The sequence below is a fragment of the Ascidiella aspersa genome, chromosome 8 (genome assembly GCF_963924565.1).
Source record: "Ascidiella aspersa chromosome 8, kaAscAspe10.2, whole genome shotgun sequence".
Classification (NCBI taxonomy): domain Eukaryota; kingdom Metazoa; phylum Chordata; class Ascidiacea; order Phlebobranchia; family Ascidiidae; genus Ascidiella; species Ascidiella aspersa.
This window is the reverse complement of record NC_139454.1, coordinates 9521844-9547544: the sequence shown is the minus strand read 5'-3', so window position 1 is coordinate 9547544 and position 25701 is coordinate 9521844. Positions and strand designations below refer to the sequence as shown.

General features: G+C 35.6%; 2 protein-coding genes across 2 annotated transcripts; one reads left to right on the top strand and one right to left on the bottom strand.

The window, feature by feature from the left end:
* Positions 1–3952: 3952 nt before the first annotated feature.
* Positions 3953–8862, top strand: LOC146135993 (uncharacterized). The gene is made up of 5 exons (XM_083395849.1): positions 3953–4153; positions 5242–5482; positions 5871–6023; positions 6589–6816; positions 8576–8862. Exons 1-5 carry the CDS (start codon positions 4041–4043, stop codon positions 8762–8764), a joined length of 924 nt encoding a protein of 307 aa, XP_083251975.1. The 5' UTR covers positions 3953–4040; the 3' UTR covers positions 8765–8862.
* Positions 8863–10277: 1415 nt separating this feature from the next.
* On the bottom strand, positions 10278–25701 carry LOC146135992 (uncharacterized). The gene is made up of 12 exons (XM_083395442.1): positions 25423–25701; positions 24727–24895; positions 22698–22826; positions 21890–22016; positions 20284–20370; positions 19759–19828; positions 18363–18490; positions 17319–17401; positions 16376–16482; positions 15533–15634; positions 13259–13364; positions 10278–12344 (listed from the first exon to the last, which is right to left on the bottom strand). Exons 1-12 carry the CDS (start codon positions 25567–25569, stop codon positions 12211–12213), a joined length of 1389 nt encoding a protein of 462 aa, XP_083251568.1. The 5' UTR covers positions 25570–25701; the 3' UTR covers positions 10278–12210.

Genomic DNA, 25701 nt, shown 5'->3' with positions numbered 1-25701 from the left:
TTAACCCATATAATCGAAAATCCATACAATTGGGACTCAATTAAAAAAAAAGAATTATAAAAAGAATCGATCGAAAAATAACATGCATAATAAATCCACTCCATATAATCGGAAATCCATAAAAGTGGAACTCAAATAAAAAATATATCATAATAAAAAGAATGGCACGAAAAATAACATGTATTACTTGGTCTTTTCCATACAAAAACATCATCGGAAAAATCGTTTAATATGAAGTTATTTATTTTTCTGTATAACGTTCACTGATACAATGTAAGTTGCACATTGAGCGATAGTGCACAATGTGCACTTAATCGTCGCATATCGCAAGTGCACATTGTGCGCACAATGTGCACATTTCGGTTTGCGTACATATCACAAGTGCACAATGTGCGCACAATGTGCACTTGCGATATGTGCACGGTTCGGTGCACATTCCAAGGTGTGCACGTTTTGGTTTTGAGTCCTGTTGCATCTAATACCACAGTGCAATGGATACCGATCCGACACCAACTTGGTGTAGAAATTTTACCAACAAATTAATTTGCTATCTATTGCGATCCTAAAAGCGATTCCTACCTTGAAAGATAGCCTATACATTTTTAATATAATATAAAAATAACTGAACTTTTTACTCTAAATAAAAATTCGGCTTCATGTTGTGGAAAAAATCACCTGTGATTAATTCCATGTTATTGAGTGTGCTTCTAAGAACATAGTCATGACGTCACTTGGTTTCTAGTCGTAAACATGGGTTTGCCGCCTCTGTGGGCAATTGTTTGGTTGCATATACGGTACTCTTTTTATAGTTTGCTTAGTTTCACCAAAGAGATTATTATAATCTCTTTGGTTTCACAGAATGTCGCACAGTAGCAGCATAGAGCACCAATCTACAGAGGCTGGTCGAATAAAAAGGTGTCGTAATTCTTTATTTGTTTAATTTTTGCAAAACTAAAACTTTATTCCAAAGAATAAAGTTGTTTATTACCTTATTGTTTTAAAAATATATATTTTTTGCTAAACAAGAAAAGTTATGATTGATTTCACGCTTGAGTGAACAATCAGTTACCTCTCTAGTATTAGTGCTCTATGGTAGCAGTAAGACATATACCAGAGAAGGCTGATTGATGTCTGAATGGTCGATTAACTCTTAGCGGTAGTAAATATAAAGTATTTAAACAAACAAATGAATAATGCAGTTAACACGATATATGTCTACAATGTGAATTTATATTAACAGATAAATCGACCGCTATATAACGGTAAAGAAATATTCGCTACAACTGTTTTAAATAGTTAGTTCACCAGATTCTAATTAATTAGTTAATAGTATTGATGTTGTTTAGCTTTTTCCATGGTGTAAAAAAAAGATAAACTGCGTAAATTTTTTATATTAAATTGAGCCTTGGTTAAGAATTGTATGAATGCAATTCATGTTTACTAATTTCTACCAGTTTCTATTGTTCTGATTTATAGCTTTTTTAAAAGGTATTTATTACAATTTTTGACCTGATCGTAGTTAGTAAACATAATGCAACGCCGTATGATGGTCAACTTCTGTTCTTGTTGTCTTGCAAGAAAGTTTTCAGGTATTTTTAACTCTGTGACTTGTTCCTAACACTTACTTCGGAAAACAGTATACTGTGTGTTGTGAATAACCTAACCTAATAAACAAAATATATTTGAACAATGGAAATGACTCTCAAGGTTCCACTTTTCAATTGCGTTATTATGTAGCCCAGAATGATAAGCTAGTGGTAGCTAAGATCTGGTGGCACTGGCATACAGGTAAATCAACACAAAACATCTAATTGACTGCTACACAGGTAACACTAATTTACGGAATGATGAATGGTCGGAACGCTCACAGTATTATTATTAAATATAATAACACTTGACCCACCTTCACCCAAACGCTAACCCCCATCCTAACCCAAATATTGTGTGTTAGTTTAATAACTGTTTGAACAGGGTAACACTTTTTAACGAGCGTTCCGACCATTCTGACCATTCATCATTCCGTAAATTAGTATTAACCCTAATTGACATAACCTGCAGGGAAGTATATTGGGCGCTGGTTTAGAATATGCCATAATGCACATTATTAATTTGGGTATGGGTTAGGGTTTGGTGGGTCAAGTTTTATTATTAAATAGAAATATAATAATACTTTAGCCCCACGCACCCAAACCCAAATATTGTGCTTTGATTTAATAATTATTTGACTGCTGTGGTAGGATTCTAGGCCAGCACTATATTGGTAGCTAATGCAATACAGAGGGCTCACTGTTGAAAGTATGGCATCAGCATACGTTTACATTGCAATGTATGCAATACAGAGTGCATCGCAAATCACAAATTGCACCCGGAAATTTGGAAGTGCAGGTTTTTAGATTTTTTCTTACCTTCTAACCTGGGATACCACCATGAAGTGCAACCGTGATTTTTTTTAACAGACTAAACCTGGAGCCGATTTTGGCATAAGTATTTGCTCATAGTATTGCACATTTGACATCTTAGTTTCACCCGTACACCCGACTTATTCCGCTGTTTAGCTGAGAGATCTCATCGAGATATGCCCTGATTTTCAGACGGGCTTTGATATATATTGTACACAAAATGTCCAACGATCGCTACAAGTCTAACAAGAGGGTAAAACTTGACCCTGGTCCAAAATTCCACCATACGTTTAATTAATTAAAGAATCAACGCTTATTATTTGAGTTTGAGTAGGTCAAGTTTTATTAAATTTACCATAATTTAAATTTTGGTTGACTTGTTTTCTTAATGTACCTTAAAATACGGTAGGATACTAGACCAGCGCCCAAAACTCATCAGTATGTCTAGATTTTTCTAAGGGTTTCTTTCCTTAAATTTCTAACAGGCTTTAATCATAAGAGTATATTATACTTTAGTAACCCAAAATACCCAAGTGTAAATTAAGCCTCATTTTTTAAGCCTGGGCCTAACTTTTCAGTTAGTAAGGGCTGTCTACTTTTATTTTATCCAGTTATCAACAGGACATCCTATGATCCTGCAGTTTTCATGTTTATATATATAGAAATTTCAATCAATGTTTTGTAACTTTTGTTAAGCTATCAAACCATATAATATGCATAGTTAAATTGCTCTGCCTAAGTTTTAATTTACTAATGAAATGGTTTTCAACCTTCCATATGTGGTAGCCCCCTTTTATAGCTTCTAAAAAGTTTGTTAAATCAGAATGAAAAACACAAATTTTAATAAGACCGACTGATAAATAAAATAATGTTGTCCCTGGACTACTGCTCTGTCCAGCTTGACTTAATGACCATAGGTTCCTTTCACTGTCTATGTGTTATTTTTCATGCTCTGTTTTGTTTATGTTTGTAAAGATGCGCAAAACTAGTTGAATCTTGTCCACCCCCTCCCGGGGCTACAAAGGTTACATTTCAAAGATTCTGCTTTAGTGATTTGATATTCACGGTGGCCATAATTGTTTAAATTTGTTTGTTTTTAATGGCACTGTCACTTTTAAAGCTCATTTGTGTCATCCGCATTTAAGTATTGTTAGATATAATTTGAGTTTGTACATAATCAATTCTAAACTTCAAATTAAACTGTTTTATATTACAATAAAGGTATATTACAATAAAAATATGCACCTGTATTGTAGCTCGAAATAAGACATAAATTGTAATAAACCTAACGAAAATAGGTATTGAACACGTTCAGAATAGTATATTAAGCCATGAGAAAAAGACTTAAACAGCCAGAACAAGATTTAAACAACCTTTTACCCGAACCCTACAGCTAACTTCATCACTAACTCCCACAATATTTCCAACCCCAACCTGAACTCTAATCTCACCCATTACGCACCCCTAACCTTAATTAAACACAGGCAAACAGTCCGGTGACAAAACCACCATGCCCAAACATTATGCAATTATTTTATTTCTTTTTTAGTGCCTCAAAACCCACTCACTTCGGTGAACAGGGGTTTGAAATTGGCAGCAATCCTGCAAACAACCAACAATAGCAGTAGGAGCAAAGACAGCATGGCGACCGAATGGAAAATGTATTGGCACAACAAAACAGTGCCTATTATAAGAAATGATGTCAGTGGAATAAAAGTGCCCTTTAAAAGGGCTGGAGTGTGGTATAATTTGCAGTAAGTGTTGTTTCCTAAAATTTGTGTTTGCGTTTTTGAACTGCAAATTAGTTAATTGCAGTACTGAACGTGAAATTGAACCATAAGTCATTACAATAAAATTGCACTTCGTTTTTTTTACCAGGGCTGTGGTAAAAACTGAAAAAGACCACTGGTCCTTGTATTACTTATTTTTTCAGCCTATTTACTTTTACTGCACATATATGTGTAATGTGTTGAGCTGGTGCACATCTTAAAACAATTTATTACAATCTGCCTATGAATAAGTATAGCTGAAAGTATGAAACTTCCTCTTAACCTGTTTTATTCATACCTGAATTAATTTAAAGTGATAAATAACGTGATGTTGCTTCAGAAGTATAGAAAATCCGGAAATAGTTTGCAGAAGTGCACATACAAAAGTAAAGTTTAAATAGATGACAAAGTTAAGGTACACCGAAAACAGAGAAATGAAAAACAAAATTATTATTTCATATGTTAGCTGATTTATGAGAATGTAATGTTTTACCTCATGCATTCTTGCCAACCATAGTAGATTTCTTCAAAAGTTAACCTTAAGTATTTTGTTCGGAAACACAAACACTATTTTAAATAACTGTTGAGTCCACTATTCAGCACTCACCGAGCTGAAATGAAACTAGCAAAAAATGTTGACATGCCGTCATTGTCAAATCGGTGTGTGCAAAATTTTAATCCCATGCATATCAACCCCCTAGCCCAGTGCTACTCAACCTATGGGTCGCGACCCCAAAATTGGGTCGCTGTTTGATTTAGTTGGATCGCCGACCGTAGTTGTTCATATGTTTATTGAAATTGGTTCTGAGAAAGATTTCTCAATTAGAAAAATTAAGGAAGCAATACAAATAATGTCTTATAATAATTATTAAAATTCGAAATTTGTTATGCTAATGCCTATTTTTTCTTTGGAAAAAGCTAGTTTTTACTTCGCTTACAAGAAAAAAACAATTGAGTCGTCAAAGCTTTGTCTTCATACTTACGCTTAATATGTGGATCACCACGAAAAAAGGTTGAGAAGCACTGCCCTAGCCCTTAAGTTGGCGCTAATTTTGTTAATTTTATTACGCCAGCCCCCCAAAGAAGAAGAAAGACCCGCTGACGGAATACGTTGCTCAAGCTGGCCAAGTAATGTTTCAGCAGACATCCACTGATGATGTATACGTGGCAAACAAATTCAATGTCGATAGCTACAGTGTGAAAGATGCACTGGTGAAGCTTCGGCACGTCACCAACCTGGACATGACACCGCCCAGTACACCTGTTTTGCTCAAGTTTGACCTCAATGAGCTTTTAACTGGAAAGGGAAAAAGGGTAAATTCATTTTAAATTTTAGAGTGCCTACTAAAATTGAATTCCTTTAGAAGTATTTGCATGTATAATTGAAGAGTCTTTTAAAACAGTAGATGTTTTTCCAAAATTTTTTGAATAGTGTTTCCAGCTTAAGTTATGTGTTTTGGTTAGTGTAGTTAAAATGTTTTTTAAATATGTTGAAGATGGCATTTATACTGTTTTCTTTTCAAAGTATATTAAAAAAACAATTCAATTTAAATTCTTTTAAATAGCTACTATTTTTCTTCTAAAATCTTAAGTATATATGGTTTTAAATCTTTTTCATAAAATTGTGTGGCAACCCGGTAAAATCTAAAAATTTTGGAGTCCTAGATTGCTTTTTGTTTCATATAATATGATTTTTTCACAGAAAAGGCCATATGTGTTTCGTCAGCTTGTAACCTTACCAAATAGGACCAGGTTTACCAACAGTGTTGGTGTGTTCACCAATGACAATTTGCTGAAGAAAATGGCGGTTGAAAAAGGTGCAGCAATTGCGGACGATCGTCCCATGATAATGGAAGTAAGCTGAGATACTTTCTACTTTCCTCGTTCTATTTTTGGACACATATTTGATTTTGACTTGATGTCATGTGTGCTGCATCTACTTTATTTTAAATTTTTAAGCCATTTGTCGTATAAAACAGCCTAACAAATGTTGTTACAATGACTACTCACTTTTAAACTGTAAAACAGGTTTATTCATAGCTATTCAATTGCAAAGCAATTAAATTTTTTCCAAAATTTTAGCCTAAATATGAATTTTTAAATTGACGTAGCACGGTTAATGCTGACCAGAAGTGCTTAAATTTGGTTTGTGGGGTTTTTAGACGCAACCTAACAATTCCAGGGGGGTCCCCACTGAAATTTAACAAAAAAGTGATTTTTTGAACAACCATAATATATATAAATATATACAGTCATACAGTAGCTGTATACGCACACTGTTTTTTACCAAAATAAAGTTGTCAGCTCAAAAAACTGCCCTGTGAAGTCTCCCGCAGTTGAGCAGATATCGTTGGAGAATTTTAACACTTTTCACCTTCAATTGCCCTTCACCACCCCCAAAAATAGCTATTTGCCCAAAGGCCTCGGAAGGACAACTTGATTGTGACCTTTTCGCCACCACTGACGATTTTCTGCGTGAGATGAAATCGAACACCGACTTGCAGCAATCTATGGGTTACCGCTTTCCCACCAAGGAGACAATTTACGACAACCCTGATCAACTGCTCGCCTCCCTTGCCAGGCTCATAAACGACACAATTTTCACCAACATGAGAGATCCGAAGACCCTTGAGGCCCAAATAGGAACGGTAGGACACACTGCTTTTAAACGTTTGAACTTTTTATGCATCCAAGGTTCCGAAGCCTTTTACCGCAAGTTAGCAATTTTAGGGCACATCCGGCTTGCCCTGGGGTGTAAACTTTGGCAGAAAATCGCGAGCTTTCACTGGACAAAAGTTTTTTTTCACTTATACCTTTTAATCTATTTACGTAACGCAAGGTTGTGGCCTAGAGCAGAGGCCACCAAACTATGGCGTGCGGCGAATTTCCAAAAAAGAGTTGTTTTCAATGCAATTCTAAACGTTTTTCATGAAATTTTAAACTGAACGACAATTTATTAAAGCTTATTACAGTTTTTGTTGCATATAGCTATTTCTGTTTCCCTTGTTTAACAATAATCAAGTTAAAGAAGTTCGACATAGAATGTTATATCCGACCCCAATCGTCAATTCTTACAGTTAACTGACCCGCGATCGTGTTTTATCAGGTCCAAGACCTCTGACATAATGTTTAAATTATTTTTTTATCCAGGAAATTGTTACACTTTTAACTGACGCTGTGTAGTTTATCGGTATCGGTAAATGTAGACCGATACCTTGGCCGATATTTTAGTACGAAAATATGTTATAATTTTTCTTGTAGAACAAACGTCTTACCCATTTTTCATAAAAGAAAATTGGGTTTTAGCATCATGCCAAGTTAAAATGCAAATTAAGATTTATTAATTAATAAAGGTGTATAAACTAAAACGTTATTTGGATTTTATTTTTATTAATTCAAAGATTTGAATTGGCATCGCTATCTGTATCGGGTATCGATTGACAAAATTGTAAAAAATCGGTTATCGCTATCGGTCCAAAAAAGTGATATCGGTCGATCTCTAATCATATGTACCAAAATCTTAAGCAAAAGCGTAACTGCAGTCGTGAAAGATTGAAAAAAGAGTTGATTTGACCAAGGTTAAATCGATTTTCTCGTTATGATTCCTAGCTTTAAAAAAATCTCGTTCTTTCAGCTTCATATCAACTTTGCCTTACCAGCTTACGGGGCTTTTCAGTCAAGTGTTTCCTACTTTAAAAAGAACAGGAGCGTAGCTACACTGGTAAAAAAAGTTAACCCTCGCTATTTTCTCCTGCGTTAACTGAACAGTACCCTATTATCTGAGACTATGAAGTCGCTCGTTGAGTTATTTTTTGTCTTTTTATTAGAAAAACGCAAAGCCTTGAAGCATTGATTCTCGAACTGTGTGCCCTGTAATCTTATGCGCCTGTGATACATATTTACGTAAAATACGTTATCCTTAAGACTACTTATAATATTATGGCATTAACTTAATGCAGTGGTTTCTGTCCTTGCTGTTGTCGCGATCCCCTTGCCAGTTTTCAAAAATCTACGCGACACCCAATTATTTTTAAAATAAGATTAAAGGTGACTCAAAAACACGACTGGTTTACTAAAGCAAATGTCGTTAACATACTTGTTAGACTGGCAAACTCTTTTACTCCTTACACTTCTAATTTGTTTGTATTGTTTAATTTCTGGTCATTTTTTCGTTTACCAAATAGCACACGGCGACCCCCCTGACAACCTCTTGCGACCCCCAAATTGGGAACCACTGACTTAATGCAAAGTTGTATACAAGTGCGCCTGTCCAGTTATAAAGCTTTAGTTTTGTACAAAATGTGCCGAAAGCTAGAAAAGTTCAAGAACCGCTAGATTTAAAAAAAGAGTTTTTCTCTTCACAACAAAAATCTGACAGCCTTTCTCTTTTTTTTTCTCTCTCTTTAGCTTGAAATGGACGACGAACAGCTGGCGGAAAACGTGGAGGCCAGCTACGAGTTCATGTTAAACAGCACGAAAAGAAAGGTCAAGAAGTCTCAAACCACCGCTTTTGTCAACGCCATGTCGCTCAGTTGCGAAACGGAGGAACTCAACCTCAAAATGCAGCAGCTTATTAATGAGGAGGACCTATCGTAAAGCAACACGCTGCACCCTTAGACTGTTTATGCGTACCTACACTTTCGTCGACTATTTTAATAAAAGCTGCTCCGACCTTCGATCGGTTGTTTTATTTTCTTGCCGCTTCACTTACTTTTTTGGTCATTTGTCCTAATTTTATATTTTGTTGGGTACACATTTTTTAAATCGTCAGGTTTCGGTCTCGGTCTTGGGCAAGATTGGAAAGTATAGGGATGTCCGATGCTGTATTTTATTCCTTATACTCGGTATTTTAGGCAAAAACCTATCGTGATCCGATCCCATACTAAATGACGTCATTACTATGCCCAAACGAGCAAAATTGATGAAATGGAAACGATTAAAGGCATTTTTTTTCCAGATTTTAGGCCCAAATTCGCTTTGGCGTAAAAAAGTTGTATGTTCTCCAGATATTTTTTATTAAATTTCGCTTCAAGGTATAGTTGGTGCGTTAAATCGCAAATCACGGCTGACATTTCTGTATTAATTTGGTATTGGATCGGCACGGATACCTTCGTGTAGTATCGGTCGGTACCCATACTACCACTTTTTATCACGTATCGGCTCCCGATACGATATTATCACGAAAATTTTTACGACAACCCAAGTAAAGCAAATTACTTTCCAGGAACACTATACGTTCTTTTTAGAAGATGGCAGTATTTTTGCGAATATGTTGCAATTAACATAGCGAAATCAAGTTTTTATACTCGGCAGACTATTTGCTGATAAGCAAAACTGATAAGGTCAATTTGCTGATAAGCAATAGTATTAAAAGAAAATCAAAAAAAAAAATACTAATTGGTGGCCGTCAAAGTTGGTTGAGGGGCGCAATGTTTGTTAAAATAAAAAAATACAATCTGCAATAAATCTAAAGCTTGCTACGTTTACTAACCAATCTTACACACATTTCAAAATGACTCAAGTCCAAGTTCAGTCATGTCAAAACCAATCCAAGTCAAATAATTTTCAATCTCAGTCCAAGCCACAGTTACATAAGTCAGGTCGCACAAAAAAGCAAATTACAGTGTTGTAATGACTTAACACAATAAATCGACTTAGGTGCATTTAAGTTATTGGTTTTTAATGACTTTATTTGGACTTAAGTCATTAAGTAAAATGTCTTGAGTGGAAATTAAGTGTCTTTATTTAACATTTGATAAACTTGTTCGTACGAGTTTATCGATTTCATTAGTTTGTCGTTTTGTTTTGATATTAGTGATTTGATCGGAGATGACTTGCTCTAACAATGACTTAAACAAATGTTTGGCTCTAACAATGTTGACCTGCTGGGCAACTGATAACCTGGACTGGGACTTGACTTGCTTATTTTTTTAAATGACTTGACTTGGACTTAAGTTATTTCACAAAAGACTTGAATGTAAATTAATTCATTTCCAAAGGACTTGTTTACAACATTTGACAAATAAAGTGATTGAAATCAGAAATGAACGTTAAACTATTGAAAGTATAGAAGATATATTCGGCTACAAGCAATATTTCGTATAGCAAACACAAAAAGCGTAACAAATAGCAAGCAATTTTTTTAACGTCCAAAAATTAGGCTATTGACCCCTTTTTTATTAACTAAAACACTAAAGAAAAAATCATTTGCTTCCGAGTTGATTCATTTGTTCAACTTACTTTAGTCACGTCAAGTCAAAAAAGTAACTTTTAAGTGTGCTTAAATCATGCCATTGACTTATGTCATTACAACACTGGATTTTGCGATGCAAAAAACATAAATGTGAAATGTTTGCAACACCTCTCATCCTTTGTTTTTCCTTAGGGATCTAAAACAAGTTTGCTTCGACGTCAGTAAACAACGTTGTTCATTCGAAATTTTTGACGTTATAAAATTGCGTGTGACTCAACGTTAAGCTAGAACGTAAATCAAAGAGGTTTCAAAAGCAGGTCTAAAAAAAGTTAGCTCTCACATCTGTAACAATCGTTGTTTGTACGTCAAGTTTGTTGTTAATAGGTTGCATTAGAGTTTCACACTGTGTTAAAAAATAACTTCAATTAAATGTTTATAATCACGTCCAAAAGAATCTAAAAAAAGTTAGCTTTGCCACCAGTGAACAACGTGTTTTGCAAGTCGATTATGACGTATTAAATTGGTTACATTGTAGTTTGTCTTAACGTTATAACATTACGTGCATAAAACGTTCGAAATGACGTCCAAATTGATCTAAAATATGTTAGGTTCGACGTCTGTAATCAAGGTTGTTTATACGTTAAACATGACGTTAGAAATTGGTGTTGGTCGCAACGTTAAGAAAAAAACAGTGATACAACGTTCGAAAAGGCGTCTTAAGTAATCTGGAACGAGTTAGTTTTGACGTCAGTAATTAACGTTGGTTTTACGTCACGTATGACGTTCCAAAGTTGGTTGCATTGTGGTTTATCCCAACGCAAAAACTTCAGAAAAGATATCTCTTCTACGTTAAAACACAACGTTGTCCTAACGTTATTTATGACGTTTTAAAATTGCTTGCTTTTTGGTGTGACACAACGTTAAGCTAAAATGTAAATTAGAGGGTATAAATGACGTCAAAACCGGTCTAATAAAAGTTAGCCTTGACGTCAGTAACAATCGTTGTTTCTACGTCATGTTTGACGTTGTTAATTGATCGTATTATAGTTTTACGCTACGTTAAAAATTAAATACAGTTTAACGTTAATAAATACGTCCAAAATAGTCTAAAAAAGTTAGCTTTGAATTCAATTGAACAAAGTTTTTTAAAAGTCGATCATGACGTAATAAAACGGTTGTATTGTAGTTTGTCGTAACGTTGTGACATAACGTTAAAAAAGGACTTCCAAATTGATCTAAAACATGTTAATTTCGACGTCTATAATTAACGTTGTTTGTACGTTACAAATGACGTTGAAGTTTGGTCGCATTGCGGTTTTTCCTAACGTTAATTTTGACGTTACAGCTACGTTTTGCATTACGTTTTAATGACACGGCCTCGACGTATTTTCTTAACGTTCGTTTGAACACATTTCCACAACGTTTACTTCTATAAATAAAAAATTCCGAACCTCGAAAAAACGTTGTGTGTTAGCTGGGAAGTTACAAAAAGTTATCCAGGTCCTAAAGCTTTTATTGTAAATGCAGCAACAGACTAATAAAACCAAGCGCACTTTTTACACAAAAGGTATAGTCCTACAAAAATTGTAACGAAAAATATTAAATTGGAATTTCTTGTCGAATCTTTGTGTTTTGATAAATATATATTGAACAGAGAGGCTTCAAGACAGAACAATTCGGAAGTTTTAAAATTTCGTAAATGGTTGGGAAAAATGTCTGAAGGTTTTATTAGAATATTTGGTCAATGTTTTGAAATATGTCAAATTTCACGAAATACGATTGGAAAAGTATCAGAAAGGTTTTAACGTCAACTCGTAGCTTAGGTTATGTTAGGTGTCGATTTCCAGCCTTAATAATCGGGCGGCTGTTCACCGTAGTTCGGGGAGCTATAGATCGAATTGACGAAGGTGCTTTTAAAGCAGATTCTCGCTGATACATCCTTTCGCGTTGGACAGTTTGCCGGGTCGTAACCGTACAGGAGTCCTGCAAAAATAAAATAAACGTAGCAATTCAAAAAAGTAAACTGAAAAGTACTTGTGTTCTAAACAAGTCGTTTTGAAATCATTTCAGTTTCAGTCAAGTCATTGGCATTCCTAGTCAAATTTAAGTCAAGTTGTTTGCATTAAAATAAAAGTTAAATTTACAAAATAGGTGAACGGTTTTCGTTTTGAGCAATGTTTCGCAACAATAGTGGGTTAAGAATTGGCCCAAATAATGCCATTATTAAAATATATTTAATTTAGGCACTTAAGTGTAAGTCAATCATTTGTGTAAGTCAAGTGAAGTAATTATGTCCGAAAAAAATAGTCAACTTAAATAATTTAAAAACTGTGACTGAAGTGCATTAAGTCATTGACTTCAGTTATTATACCACTCAGTTAGGCCTACATGGTTTGTTAACAGTGGCGTGTTTTAGAACACCTCATAAGACTATTAGGCCTATTTACCACTGGCAGTTTATACCTACAACCAGTTTACTGTAAGAGCACCAAGGTAAAAAATGAGTTGTTTATACCTTCTTTGTTTGCACGGTAGAAATAAAATATGTAGGCCTAATCAAACGGACTTAGCAGTAAATCATGTTGTTTACTGTAACTTTTATTTGTAATGTTGGTTTAATTACGTAAAGTTACGAAATACCAAATTGGATAGCTGTCAGCAGTATAAAAACATTGGAATTGTGCAAGACGAAATATATCAGAGTCATCCTACGGTTTCCACAAAAATATAAGTTTAATTAACTGACTACTTAGCATTTAAAATTATAAATTATTTATACGTCTGTTCAGGTCTTTTTTTTTCGAGACATTTTTGTAACTCCTGTCTTTAATAAGACTAAGAAAACAACTAAATCGGCGGTCTTCGATTTACCCTAGCCTCAACCAATGTCTTCTCACCTGGGGTGTTTACGCTCCAGAAGTCTTTGTTCTGGCTGAAATAGACCACGTTGCGCGCTATACCTTGAATGAAAGTGGTGTCTTTTCGTATCATCCCCCAAACGTTCTGCGGCACAAAAGGTCTGATAATTTTGCAATAATGATAGTGACCAGCGGTAGTATACAGTAGGCCAGTGATTTTTAACCGGTGTTCCGTGGAAAATCGTCAGAAGTTCATGAAATATTTATTAGTTTGACTATTGTGCCATGGAGCAATGATTGAAAATGACTGGTTTATACAATATAGGGGTAAGTGGCTTATGTGCTATAAAAGAAGTTCCACCATGGTTTTCTTAATTTATTGTTTGTTAATATTGCAATAAATAGGATAGTACACGGGCCAATTTCTGCATAAATGATATACAGTCAGAATATCCTTTTTTAGCTATCCAAAAAGGCAAATTAAGATATCGCACTTGGAAATAAATAGTATCATTTTTTACTTATCCAACAAGGCCAGGATATCGCATTTGGAAAAAAATGAACGTCGGTAAATTGTTGTTGTCTTGTTTATTTTAAGAAATCATTGCTATAGACTTTTGCTTGGTGTTCCGCAAATTTATTTAAAGCATATAAGTGTTTTTTTTCCTCAAGTAGGTTTAAGAAACACTGGGGTAGGTTAATGTACTTTCCCGAAAAAACGGTGGCATGCGTACCTATCTGATACTAAATAAATGTTTGCATTACAAGATTACAGCCCGGTTTACGCCTTAACGTAAAGTTCCAACCGTTTAAAGGAAATTTTTCGAAAAAAATGCATTGACGGTCGTAACTCACTTATAGTTATTAATGGAAAGATGTCCAATGATTTTATTTCGATTCCGATAACCGATATTTTGGACGAAGAGTATCGCGATCCGATCCAATATCTTATGACGTCATTGCGAAATCAACAAAATTGAAACTCCGAAAGGTATTTTTTCGTGTTTAAGGCAAAATGTGCCTCATAGTTTAGAAGTCTAGTTACCTCCAGTTGATAACTTAATATTTTTGAATAAATTTACCTTTTAACATAGATATCACTGCGTTGGATTCAAAACCATGGCTGAAAGTTATATTTTAATTTGGCACCGGATTGGCACCAATTCCACTCTAGTATCGGACACGTACCGATATTAACACTGGGCATCGGATATCGGCTCCGATCTAATATCATCGGACATCCCTAATTAGGGGTATAGGCTACAAAACACGGGCAAACAACTTGAAAACATTACACATTACTTTCACCTTTTGTTTCTTAATTTATTTTTTTTTTTTAAATAAATGGCGTCATGTGGTATCGGCAGTGTTTTAATAACTTAAGTCCATTACTTGATGACTTGACTTAAGTGCACTTAAGTCTCTGTTTTTAAATGACTTGACTTGACTTAAGTCTTTTGAGCAAAATGACTTGACTTGACTTAAGTCATTTGGACAAATGACTTGACTTGACTTAAGTCATTTGGACAAATGACTTGGGTTAAAATAAATTGTTTTAATTAAGCAATTATTAATAAAATTGCGTTATTTATCCCAATCTTTGCACATAAAAGAATTTGCTTGTAATATGCTGTTTTTATGTTATTTTTTACTTGAGTTGCTCATAATTATAATAATCGGAGGAGTTTGCCGGTTTTCATGATTTAAATTTTTGGGCTGGACTTGAAGTTGACTTGCTCTAATTATGACTTGACTGGGACTTGACTTGGGCAACCGATGACTTGGAATGGGACTTGACTTGCTATTTATTCAAAAAGACTTGGACTTAAGTTATTTTACGAATGACTTGACTGGGACTTGAGTTATTTCAAAATGACTTGTTTACAACACTGGGTATCGGATCGGACCGCCGTACGTTTAGCCAAAATATCGGGTAACGGAACGAAACACGAAGTAATGACATCACTGGTAACTTTATTACAGCAGTAAGCCAAGGGTTTTGTCAGGATCACTACCCAATAATTGACTTTTTACAATAAAATAAATTTTTGAAAAAACGCCACCCCTTGTTTTACTGGAAAGTTTTACTTTAGTGTTTAGCTCATGGAAAAACCCAAATATTTGGCTTTCAGACAAACAGTATGTATATTCCCAAAATATGGATCCGGCCATCAGAATGATATTTGCCGACGAAGACCAAAAAACTGGTAAAAAACATGTAAAGCTGACGATACGCAGCCGTTCAAAACATTAACCATGTAATTAATACGTTTGTTCTTGAAAAGCTGTAGGCCTACAACCGACTTTACTCACGCTTATAATGAGGCCACCCTGGCATCCTTCACCACCACTCAACTCAATGACGTAACCTCCTGGTTCGGGCTTCCTCGAGCTGTTCTCTCCAACTTTGTCGTTCTGTTGCAGTTTTTCGGTTGATTTGTTTACGGTAAAACATTGTTCTTAAGTTATTTCAAATAACCAGTCAAAGGCCAATTAAGCCAAAACAAAAGCCTTTTTTCGATAACTGTAGAGTAGTATATTATCAAAAATTAATATTCTGTTGCTACCAGGCATATTTATACTAAAAATAAGTTCTTCTAGTATATATTTGTCAGAAGAACTCATTTTTAGTGGTATGTTATCAAGATTTTAGAGAAAAAATATGTATTCGTTACAAGAAGCAATACATTTTTTGTGGAAATCAGGTAACATTTATTTTTTTGTATTAAAACCTTGACAAGCTTTCGCACAACTGTGCTTTATCAGGTTATAGTAGAAACCAAAACGACACGGTTGTGCGAAAGCTCGTCATGATTTTAATACCATCAAAAAACCTAACATTGAATGTCACATACTATACCTCATTTTGTTTCTAACTAAAATATAATTGTTAGTCGATCCAAGGTTAAATGTTAACATCAATTCTCTGTTATTCACCCTGAACAAAGGTGACTTGAATAGGTTGCCGAAACGAAGAAATATAAACACTCGAAGATCTGTTTTTCGATTATAAATGTATTTGTTTGACAGATCAAAGAATAGTCTTATGACAAGTAGTATGGTTCTGATGGCGTCCATCATTTTTTAACAAAAGTGGGGCCTGATGCAGATTAGGGAGGTTGTGTAATAAACTTGGTGTTTGGAGTTAACACTTACGATGTTTGTTCCGTGGTACATTTCGTCCATCATAATGCTGATACGTCCTGCATATGGTGCTACGCGATTAACTGTAGTTGTCCACTCGTCGCGTTCCAAAGGTATCTCTAAAAAAACGGTGGCTGGTAACTGAAAAGAGCAATGTTTAAGCCAGTCAGTGCCGTAAAATGGTCCTTTTAGCATCTTAAAAGTATTAAGTCAGATACAAGACAAAATCTTTCAACGGTTAGTGAAGCCATTGTCTTTACTGTATAAATAAATAAAATATTTGAAACCTGGTACCAACAAATTAGTAAAAATTTAGGCTTATGCTTAAAAAAGTTTTAAAATTTGATAAACTAATTAGAGTATGAATCAAGCAAACACAAATATTTAATTGCGCATAGTTTAAGTATGGAAGGGTTGTGCATTGAGGTATTTTACCATTCTTAAGTGTTAGTTTTTTTACCTGAAAAGCTGTTTTTATCCACTCAAACAACTTACCAACACGGGACCATTTAACCTGAAGTCCATTAAACGTTTATCAAATTGCGCAACTATACAGTGCATAGGGAGTTAAATTTAAGTTAATGTTGTCTAATCGAAAGCCAGATTCTCTAGAACGATAATGTTTGTTCATTTTGAAATGCAATGTTTTGTTAATCGCCTGGGTCGTGGGCAACAGGTGATTTTTTTGTGTTATTGCGTGAAACTACAAAAATGCAACATTGATTTTAAATACATAATTAACCTGGTTGTTTTAAAAAAATATTTCTACCTGTTTCGAGGAAGGAAACAATGCAAAATACACAAATAGCCAACGTAAAACTAGCTCACATTATTAGAAAAAAAACTGTGCGTTCATAAAGGAAGTGCAGAAAGTGAGAGGAACTAGAAACAAGGGTCAAGCATCAAGGAAAACACCAGGTTGTCGTCTAACAGCGTTCGAAGTTTCGAAACCTACCTTCGCAGTTGATCTCCATTTTCGGCGCAATGTCGTCGCCGAAATCAACAGTGACGTTTTCGCCGATAGATTCGCACTCCAAGCTTCATTAAAAAGAGAAGATAAAAATAAATTACATTTTAATCACCGAAACTCCTCGAGAGACCAACCGAATCAGTCGATAAATAATGCAAGCAACGCGTGTTAGAAAACCAACTAGCATGTGTTGAGGTTCGAACTCAAGACCTCCGGACATATCGGGACCGTCGATCTACCAACTAAGCTACACAGGCTCAGAGGGTATAGCGAGATACAACAATACACCAATGGTTTCTGTATCCTGTTAGAAGTGTTGTAAAGACTTAAGTGAATGACTTGACTTAATTGCACTCCAGTCACTATTTTCAGGAAACTTGACCTGCCTTAAATCTGTTGGGTAAAATGACTCGAATTGACTAAAGTCTGAGTGGTAAAATGACTCGAATTGACTTAAGTCTGTTGGGTAAAATGACTTGTCTTGACTTGGGGCAAATGACTTTGAGTTATTTTCATTATGTATTTTTTTCAATTGGGTAAGTTTTGCACAAACAACAATTTACTTACTATCTGTTTCATTTTTGTGTGATTCATTCAAAAAGGCTTGACTTAAACTTAATTTCTTTTAAAAATGACTTGATTTGGACTTAATTTCAAAATGATCTGTTTACCACACTGCCTGGAAAAGTACTTTTGCAGAGTTAAAGAACTCTGGCTATTAAATGTTTTTTGACAAGACGGATAGCTGTAAAAAGTCTAAGTAATTGTTTCGAGTTCTGCATAATGCCCAAATCGAGAAGTAGGTTCAAATACCGGTACAGTCTAAATAATCTAGTATACTTTTTAACCAGTTCCAAGATCGGAATAGCCGTACAAATTCTAAGCAATTGTTCCCAGTCCGAGTATTAAAACCGAGTCCGGGTACTAGGAAGTCCGGATAATGGTTTTAATCCCCAGTGCTCGTGCTGAGTTCAAATACCCCCGTATCCTGGCCAAACCCGCGTACTCGGACCCGCATAAAATACTCACGCCGCAACTCCGTAATCAAAGATCACTCCAATCTCGGTCTTGAGCCACATCCACGTCACGTTCTGGTAGATAAGGAAGAATCCGTCTTCGGGACGCGACGCTGTGTCGTTAACGTACGCGTTCCAGAACTAAAGAAATTACAATTAAGTTTTGGGGAATGAGATTAAGTGTTTGAGGAAGTGTGGTTCAAATGTGGGGCGACCATGAATGATTAATCAGTTGTATAAGGATATTGTGGAGGGGATATTGCAGCTATTGAAGGTAACATGGGTTGTGGGATTAGGGTACCATTGTGTGACAAGTGTCATAATTTAAGAGTAAAATAGGCTAATGGGGTTATAGAGGCCGATACGGTCCGTACGATCGTAGGGGCAGATAGGGGCAATATGCGTTGATAATGGGTTTATCAAAGAAAATAGGGCTACAGGAGAACATGAAATAAATTAGGCCAAACTTGATTTCCAAACTTTGGCTTAACTGTATGGCTACTGAAATCAATGTAGAGCAGGGGTCGGCTAACTTTTTCTAGTCGCGGGCCAAAACCAAGCTCAGAAAGGTCTCTGCGGGCCGCACAAAATGTTAACTAAGAATTGTGTTATTTAATGTTAGGACAACTTTTTTAAAAGCGGGCCTCGTATCGTTTTTTTCACTTAAAAGCGTGTTTAATTACATTTGAGGAGGCAGTGAACTGTTCGCGCAAACGCGAAAATGTCGTTTGTTTTGTAAAAAATTCGAGTTCACACGTCGTCATCCACACTAATAATGAAAAATGTAATAAAACTACTTTGAAGAAACGAGATAACCTTAAAAGTTAATGCAGTTCAGTGTTATTTACCTTTTCTGTCCGGGCCCACCTGGCGAGCGAAACGAGCACGATTATTTTTTGGTATACCGGCATTTCATTTAAATTTCTTGCAAATTTTTATTAAAATGCCCAAAATAAAAAAAATGTTAAAATATATATGCCTAATATTTTTAAATAAGTTTTCCGTTTGTCCGCGACATCCTTGGCAGCCTTCAACAGCGTAAAGGTATAGAAGCGCTGATCGATTTTAAAAGACAGCCTCCAAACGTAAACGAACCGGACGTAGAAAGATCATTCGCGCAAAGCGCGAAAAATTTTAGCATTTACGGAGGTCAAATAGTCAACAAGTAGGCCTATTTGAAATAGACTCGTGTCTAGTTTGTCAAAGAGGCAGCGGGCCGCGGGCCGTAAGTTGCCGACCCCAGATGATGGCAGTAAAGGATTTTCGTGATTGTCCATAAAAAAAGTCACCAAACCTGAATAAGGTTTCCTTATATAACGTCGAATCGCGGTTTATAGGAAACTTCTTTCTCTTTTAGTTTATAGAAAAAATATATTTATTGATATTAAGTTGCTTCTCCATCCACTTACCGTATGGTTTACTACTGGACACGGAAATTGAATACGCATTCTGTACAAGCCGACTGGGATCGCTAACGGCCTGCAAAACAGAGGATTAGGGATTAGTGTACTCTTATGTATTAGAAAGTAGCCTATAGGTTTACCTTGAAAAAAAAAAACAAATATGACAGACAAAAGCAGACTGTATTATGTTAAATACACTATTATGTTAAATATTTAAGTGTAGGACCTATTTTGAACTACCCAACTTGGTCGTTTAAACCGCTTCTAAATATTACTTTATTATCTTCGTTTGTGTTTATCGAAAATTAGAATGTAAAGAGACGGCAAAAAAAATTAGAAAATGAATTTACGGTTTAAAGGGATTCTACACGGAGCATTGTGTTACATGTGTAACAATGTTATAGATCAGCAAGAAAACACAATATGCAAATCTTCGTTGATATAAGATAGCTAGAAATATTCCTTCGGTCGCCTATACCGTTCCTTCGTCAAAACATAAGTAAGTCTACAAACGCTAAACCCTGAACTTACCTCATAATCATTCCTCCACCTCTCAGTCCCCCATCTGGATACTCCCACCATGCTATCAGCCGAAATCCGGAACCGCCAGTTCGCGTTCTGTTAAACAAAAAACATTTTCAATTTGTACTTCCGGCAAATTTTTTTTTTTTTTAAGTGGCAACGTCTCCTATTCGGGCAATCTTCTTCAGGGCAATATAATTGCAACTATAGGCGAAAAAATATGCATATATATATATACTAGACAAACATTAAGAAAAACAACAATGGACCACGTTCCAAAGTTGTTTGAAACAATGGCGTTTAATTTTTTTAAAACAGACCGATAACAGTCACTTGACGACAAACTTAAAGTAACTATACGAATGCAAAATGACTCAACTAAATAAGTCATATAATTCGCGGTCAGGCCAAATAAAATGTTACGAGTTTTCTTATTAGTATTCCTTTTGATAGATACACAAACGTCTGCCGGAGACAACTTGCCATATTCTAAGAAGTATTGTATAGCCCCCACCCAAATAATTCGCTTGTAAATCAGCTGTTCTTATCAACATACTATGGTGGCCAATCACGTGGTCTGAATGCGGTGATCAAAAAAAGATTTTGGTCAACGCGTTGTTACCAGCGTTGGATAAAAAGACGAACCGGTAAAATAATATTTTTCGTCTTATAAATATTTAGTCTTCAATTCAAAACCAACAAACGAATTTCCTCTTCGCGCAAATGCATTTAAGACAACGATTTTAGTTGCATTAGCGTACGAAGCCGAAGTACAACTTCAGGTTTTCTGAGGTTAATATAGGTGTTGGAGGACGTTCAATACGGCGTAACTTTGTGACGTCATGGTTAAGCATTTCGGTAAAGACATTGTTTAACTTTCACTCCTGGTGCAACCGACAGCAAATCGCGTTTAAGAGTGGTAATCAAACGTAAGTATAAATTCACGTCTGTTTTTCAAACGTTACGAAAACATTAGTTTATATTCTATTGTGAAAATACAGCAACACGAAACAAATTAATAACCAAACTCAGCCCTGTCCTAAAACCAAGGACCTGATTCCAAGTGTACAGCCTTTTGTGTATATATTTTTAATATCGCGACAATGAAATCGATTACCTTGAAACGTTTAAAAGGATATTACTGAGCTAAATTTGTTTAAAAGTTATTCATCTTTTTATTATACCGCTACACTGACAACTAGGAATGTTCAATACTTGTCATTCGTTCCAAGATATTTTGGGCAAATGAACGGCAGATTAGATCCGATGCCCATAAAGTGAGTAAATTCCTTAACTTAAAGCGTTTAAACTGAATGTTTTTAAGGATATCAAGCTAAATTTGCTTTGGTGTTTGCAATCTTTCAATTTTAAATTTATTTTACAAATGTAAAAGTAGAGGAATACATAAGAAGGCTTGAGTGCACAATTTAATTATACGTATATCAATTAGGTACCGATACCACAATAGGGTCGAACGAATACCGATAACACTTTATATAGTATCGGATTCGATCCGATATTATCGGACATCCCTAGTCTCAATTTGCGGTAGAGTCCTATACGGGGTTAGTTGCATTTTGCTTTCAGAAACCCGATTACAATTTCTCGTTTTAACCTGGTCTCAGTCTCGTCGGAATGACTTCCATCCGCCGCCACTGCTCTGATGAAGATCTTGTAGTAAACCATGGACTCCAGGCCTGTAATGAACATCGTGTTTTCGAACTGAGCCATCTCCTCAGGTACTGCATGACAAAAAGATGGTGTTTTTTGTATTGTATTGTGGATAAGCTTAAATCAATTTTGATGAAATACTTAGTGTAGAATTTTTAAACTCACTGTGTTTTTCAAAAGGATTTAGATTTCGACAGCCACGCTTAATCTAAAAATTGACTCGTGCCATCATTTGAGGAATATAATAATGATTTTTTAAGTATATGTTACACAAAAAACATCGTATACGCAATATATTCAATTATTGATCAACATTATTTCTGTAGTATTTTTACATTACAGCACTTATTTTGAAGGTTAATCCCAGATGTTTTTTCTGCTTGTATCTACTTTTACTGTGATTTTTTTTTATTTAGAATACAGACCAAGGTAGAAAAGTCCCAGTCAAGTCATAATTGGACCAAGTCAATTTAATTTCAAGTCCTTGTTAAAAAAGTCAAACGTTAAACTCTTAAAATTGGTAAATGTGTCCTAATATGAGCTGCAACAAGCAAATTGGCTATCTGCAGAAATTAGAATAAATAACCCATTTTTATAATAAAAAATATATGCGAAAAAACAATCCATTTCAACCGAGTGATTTATTTGAAAACATAAGTTTTGAACTGACTTAAGTGATTACAACACTGCTCTCAAGCGGCGAAATGAAAAGTAGCAAAGGTGTAAACTTTCACAGAACGTTTAATGTTTACCGAAGGGCTTGTCGTCGTCGGTGGTCATTCTTGCCTCATACCTCACAGCACCGGGCGTCGGCTCCCACGAGATCTCGATTGTTCCGGAGGTTGCCTCCACCACTTTTACGTCCTTTACCCGGGCTATCCCTGGAAATAAGTCAGTTCAAGTGATTTCGGTTCTGTGGTAAAGCAAAAGAGTCTTACAACTGCAGTGAGCAATATTTATAAAAAAAAATATGGCTGATACCTAACTCGCCTATGGCCGTACCTTATGAAGCTTAAGTACATTGGAATCGGAATAAGAATTATTTGGGATTTACCTCGTGTAAATGCATACATTTAAAAAAAAACAGTTGAAACGAAAGGTTAACCTAATAATACTAGAATTTGCTATTTCTCTTTATCTAAAAGATACCGCTCTAAAAGCACATTGGCCAATTAAATTACTTGCCAAACGTTTATCTGTGGCATGTGGCGTTGCTTTAGGACACAAAACCGGTTTAACAACCTTTTATGCGGTGCTTCCTTGGCCAATTTTGGGCGTAGTATGTGGAAACTCTGGGAATGGCCTTCTTTGCGAAGTACATGAGACGAAACTAGTTGTAATTTACAACGGGAATTTTTAAACCTTGGTTATAATTACCGATTGGCATATATAAACAAAACATTTACCAAGGCAACAGAATAACTTTATGCTTCCATTTACCAGCTGGGATCGTATGTATCTTATTTGTTCATATCTAACACTAATACACGTTTTTTCTTGGCATTAGCCATGCCGCAGGCCAAATAGCGTTTTAAGGAAATCGCTTAAAGCTTTTAACATTTTCGTATTTATTTTAAAGTATTATGTGATTGCATGGTATTATGTTAGTGATTTCACATTCATTTGATTTTATCGGAACAAGTTTGTGCCACCTTCCTATTAATTTCTCTGCGGTGTCAATCTTCACACGTTAACGGAGACTAATTGGCATTTTGCTGCCGTGCCGTGCAACTGTCAAGTTCGTTATGGCTGTCGAAGAGTTTCGCATATCACATTAAAGCAGTGGTGCTAAAACTATTGGTGGGCACCTTTGCTTACGACGATGCAATATTTAACCTGTCATTTACATCAGTATACTCATACAAACTATTTAGACCTACGGCACCCCAACTGTTAAAAAGGTTTATATTGTCAATAAAACTGAATAACAAAGATACGCCATGTTTAATATGTTTGAATAGTGAACAAATCTAAACGACGTGGGAGGATCAATTAAACTTACCGGCCGTCAGTTGTCAGCGGGCCCCTGTTTGAGCCCCACTGATTTATTTCATTTAAGAAGTAAACAAAACAAAAACCGAGGTGCGGCAGGTCTTTAATGTGAAAAGATAGTATCATATGGAACACTATATGCCGATCTGTTCATAAGTTTAATGGTGAAAATAACGACCCAAATAGACGTAAAAAGCGACATGCTTTATTGTTCAAACGTTTCGGCAAATGCTCACGCCATCATCAGTGATATGAAGGCCACATCAGTTACACCCGTTTATATACACTTCATTCGCATAAAGGAATGATAAAAAGGTGCGAAACAACAATAGTATAATATGTCTACTAGTAGCCACTTACAATAACTAATAGGGATGCCTGATAATATTCAGCAAGATCGATACCCGCAAAGTTATAGTAATGGTAGTCGTCAGATAGTTGTGTAGTATCGGTGCAGTTCTGTTGCCAAATTTGCATTCAAGCCATGTTTTGCAATCCAACTTAAAGCTACTTTTAAAGTTAAATTTAGAAAAGTTTTAAAAGAGTATAGGCGTATCCCAACGTCACTGGAAATTGCAGCAAATATCACTAAAATTATTACAACTGTAAATCAATTAATCATTCAATTTTTCACGTTGGCCTGTAGTAACAGATATTAACTATAATAATAACGTCATTGGGAAAAACAGTTCGTATCGCGGTAATCTGTACCTAAAATATCACTTATCGGTATCAGCATAAAATTCCAAATGACGGACTACTCACAAATCAAAATGTGCCAGAACTTACGCGTGGTGAAGGGATGCACGGTCTCGGCGCCCAAGGTCACGTTAAGGTCGCTAGCGCGGATGGATGCGCTGTAGCTAGTCGATGGCCGCAGACCTGCAAAAGCTGCCTCGGGGCTCTTTGAGTTAGTTTGTTGGATTTGCTCTCCGTCCGAAACGTTGGTGAGAGTTATCTGTCAAAAACCGAAAAATAATGTAAACGTAATGTTTCCTTGGTGGGGTTGTGGGAGGGGAGACATATCAGGTCATTCAAAAATAGCGATTAAGTAAAGTCAAGTTATTTCCAAACAGTCCCTTAAGTGGATTTAATGATTTAATGCACTTAAGTCAAACCAAAACGATAGGCTAAGTGTACTCAGGTAAAACTAAGCCAATTCTATTCCAAATAGGGATTAAATTGCACCTAAGTCATGAGCTCATTTTAATATTATGAGTCATTCAAATATAGTGCTCAAACTGCCCTAAAGTTAAATCCATCTTAAGTCAGTCAAATATAGTGCTCAAACTGCCCTTAAGTTAAATCTTTAAAATTAGTCTCTTAAGTCTACTAATGCCCAGTCATATAAAAATAGTAACTTAACCGTACTTTAGTTAAGTTATCTTATTTTCTCATATTTTTTAAACAGAGTTGACTTCAACTTACTTAATTGCAAGTAACATTCAAAAAATATTTTAGGTTATTTCACAATGCTGAGCCTACCTGGTACCCGGCTGCCCCTGGCACATCGTCCCATGTGAGAAACACCGATTGAGACCTTGTATCGCTGACCACATTCTGGGGCGCCGTAAAGTTTCCGCGAGCCAATTGACAAAAAACCAGCAGAAAAAAGGCGCTTAGCTTTAGCATCCTTAAACTGTCAAATTTCCCGTGAAAACCTCGATCTTCACAAAAAGTAATGCACTAGATCAGCGGTGCCCAACCTTTTAGCTGTTGACGGCCGCATTGGCCGTCTTTTTTGATCTCACGGCCGCCAGCGAA